The sequence below is a fragment of the Solea senegalensis genome, linkage group LG10 (assembly GCF_019176455.1).
Source record: "Solea senegalensis isolate Sse05_10M linkage group LG10, IFAPA_SoseM_1, whole genome shotgun sequence".
In the NCBI taxonomy this organism is placed as follows: domain Eukaryota; kingdom Metazoa; phylum Chordata; class Actinopteri; order Pleuronectiformes; family Soleidae; genus Solea; species Solea senegalensis.
The window spans coordinates 10,892,693-10,895,524 of NC_058030.1; the positions used below are offsets into that span (position 1 = coordinate 10,892,693).

Sequence of the window (2,832 nt, forward strand, 5' to 3'; positions counted from 1 at the left end):
TGCTTGAATGTGTTATAGGCTGCGTAAGGTAAGAGAGCCCGTGTGCAGACAGAGACATGCAGGACACAATGGAAAGGGACCTGCGTCCACGAGGAGACAGTGCAGGGTCATGACACTGTGTGGATCATCAGTGGTACTTGAATAAACCCAAATAATCATTTTTAAATTGTTTAATCTATTTTAAATATATATGTAAATGTAAAAAAATCCTTTCCCAAATGACAGTTTTTGTGGTTTGGAATAAAAAAAAACCCTGACTTAAATTAAAACACACCAAGTTAAAGTGAAAAATAATTTTTATTCCCATCTTTTGCAAGACATTATTAGGGCACTTGTAGGTACGAAAAAACACAGAAAAACAACGTCAACAACAACGGCTCAGAAACACAAAGAAACCTACTTTTTCAAGTGTGGACTATGGGTAAGCTACATGATTGCAAAAATCACATTAAAAAATGTAAATAATAAAATTAAAATAAAATAAGAAATAGAATATGCCCTTTGGCTAAATCAACAAGGCATTCGACAAATATAAGGAAACATAAATAAATTATAAGTTAGAATAGTCTTAAAAAATATACATTTACAGAAACAAACAAAAGAAATAAACATTTGTATACTATTGTCTCTATAAAGCTGTACACTTTTGGCCAGTGTAGACATTTTTTAAGTAATTTAGGATTGCACAGATGTTAAAACATTTAACACTGTCGAGTGGCTGTATGCAAAAGCAATAATGAATGCTACATTTGTACTGGATAGATGTCATTCGGCTGAGTTCGCCCTCTTCTCCTCCTCCTCTACCTCCGCCCCAAACCGTTCGGTCCTGAGAGTCTGCTCCGGTGCTGAGGCTCCGCTCTGCCGAGCCGCAGCAGCCGAGCGGCGGGGCTCCGTCCTCCCCGCATCTTCGTCCGCGTCCTCCTCTCCAGCGTCAGAGAAGCGGGGGATGGGGGGGACAAAACGTCTTCACCTTCTTCCCAAATTGCGTAAAGGCAAAGTAGTGCAACGACGACAAGAGAAAAAACCTGGAGGAGGAAAAAGAATGAAAGAAAAACGGTGAGTCTCTTCTCTGCAGAAGCGACGAGTGCGAAGAAAGACGAGTGCGAGCTTTTCCACAGAAAACAGGAAATGTAACCTCGGCAGCAGGCGTCACCCTTTACCCGAGCCTTTTCCCGCCACACGGTGACGCACGTCCCCCTCCCCCAACCACTGGTGTTACTACAGCTACTACTATCACTACTACTGCGATTTCACCATCACACACTCTCCCCACCCCCCTCCCCTCTCTCTCCGTGATAAGCCTGCCTTTAATCCTTTAACACACATATCCCAGAAAAACACAAAAAACACAAGTGACTTAATTATAATGCAGCATTGTAACAATGTAATTACTCAACAGTCTAAAGCACATCAAAGTAGCGCGACAGGAATACATTTATAACATTTGACGAGTTGTTAAAAAAACAAAATCTCAATTTACCTCTTTCAACGGATTCTCTTTCGTGGAGTCTGTTCCACGGGGATTGGAGATTTGGAGAGATGACAGCCACTCGTGTCAGCTTTTCTGTCAGCTCTCTTTCGTTTCACAAAAAAGTCTGAAGAGGAGATAGATAGAAAAGGGAAAAGGAATTAGAACATGTATATCGTGGATCTACGTGTGCGTAAAATACGCACAAGAACGTCACAGATAATGTGGTCATTTGGACAGCAGAGCGCTGCCAATACACACAAGGGAACCCACAGTGTCACGGCGTGTGAAACAAATGTCACGTATTTACCTGTGATGTGCGTGTTGTTGTCAGCGCTGGGCGTCCTCTTGCGTCGCACACACGGGACGTGTCTGTGATTCGTCTTCCCTGAGTTGAGCTTGTCTGTGCGGTTCTCCTGGTTGACCTTAACCTGGCAGGGAGCGCTGCCGCTGCTGTCGGGCACCACCAGGCGCTCCAGCACATCCATGAGCGGCGTCTCCGGCGCTGGAGCAGGCTCCGAGGAAGGCGCCTGCGTTTTGACGGGCGTCGCGGGGACCCGGCTCCTGTCGTTTTGTACAGAGTCCTGATAAAACTCCGGGGTCTTATCCACGGGCACCTCTTCCCACTCGTAATCCCCGTCCAGCGGGGTGTTGGCCTCGAAATTAAAATTCCACCTCTGCTGGTCGCGCTCGGAAATCTCCAGCATCCTGGCTTTCATGTCCCGGTTCAGCTCGTCGTGATCCACGGGTCCGAAGAGGTTGCGACAGACGCTCGTGCGTCTGTGGAGAGGGAAGGTCCTCCTGGCCACCAGCCTCTCCAGCGCACTGCACGATAACTGGACGTTGGACATCTCCAAATCTTTTTTTTCTTTTTCTCCCCCAAACAAGCTCCCAAAAAAGCGCAGAGGATACTCGACGCGGGTGTTTATTCCTGGTGTTGTTGTGATAGTGTCTCCTCGCTGTCGCGTCTCTCCTCACCTCACAGATCAGTTTAAATGTACCTTCGTGCCGAGACTTCGAGTATATAACCTCAGTGCGAGTCCTCTGTCACGGCAGCTACCTCGCACAGCTTCCTCATTGGCTGCCTTAAGTCCAACCCCCTCCAGTAACGCACACATACACGCATACACACATACACATCCCCCACCCTGATTTCCCGTCGCTCCTCTCTCTCTCTGTCGCTCTCTCTGCGCTGAACACGGAGCAGAGCGCAGGTTTGTTTTGTTTCTGCTGCGATAACCCTGATCACACTTTCCTGATGTCAGCGTGAAATGTGTCGCTGTTACACTTTTTGGCCTCGCCGTGGACACTTGGCACACACCAACCCCTGTATCCATTGTCGGACACGGATATTTGTCCCCCCC

The 2,832-nt window shown here is 47.2% G+C and overlaps 1 protein-coding gene across 1 annotated transcript; it reads right to left on the reverse strand.

Moving 5' to 3' along the window:
* Positions 1 to 278: 278 nt before the first annotated feature.
* On the reverse strand, positions 279 to 2,501 carry cdkn1cb (cyclin-dependent kinase inhibitor 1Cb). The gene is made up of 3 exons (XM_044035356.1): positions 1,779 to 2,501; positions 1,481 to 1,595; positions 279 to 1,025 (listed from the first exon to the last, which is right to left on the reverse strand). The coding sequence occupies exons 1-2, from the start codon at positions 2,317 to 2,319 to the stop codon at positions 1,486 to 1,488; spliced, it is 651 nt and encodes a 216-aa protein (XP_043891291.1). The 5' UTR covers positions 2,320 to 2,501; the 3' UTR covers positions 279 to 1,025; positions 1,481 to 1,485.
* Positions 2,502 to 2,832: the final 331 nt, after the last annotated feature.

Excerpts from the sequence above, each read along its gene's own strand:
- cdkn1cb (XM_044035356.1), bottom strand. The coding sequence starts at position 2,319 with ATGTCCAACGTCCAGTTATCGTGCAGTGCGCTGGAGAGGCTGGTGGCC. Across the intron at positions 1,596-1,778 it reads CAACAACACGCACATCACAG|ACTTTTTTGTGAAACGAAAG; the intron begins GTAAATACGTGA and ends TCTCCTCTTCAG.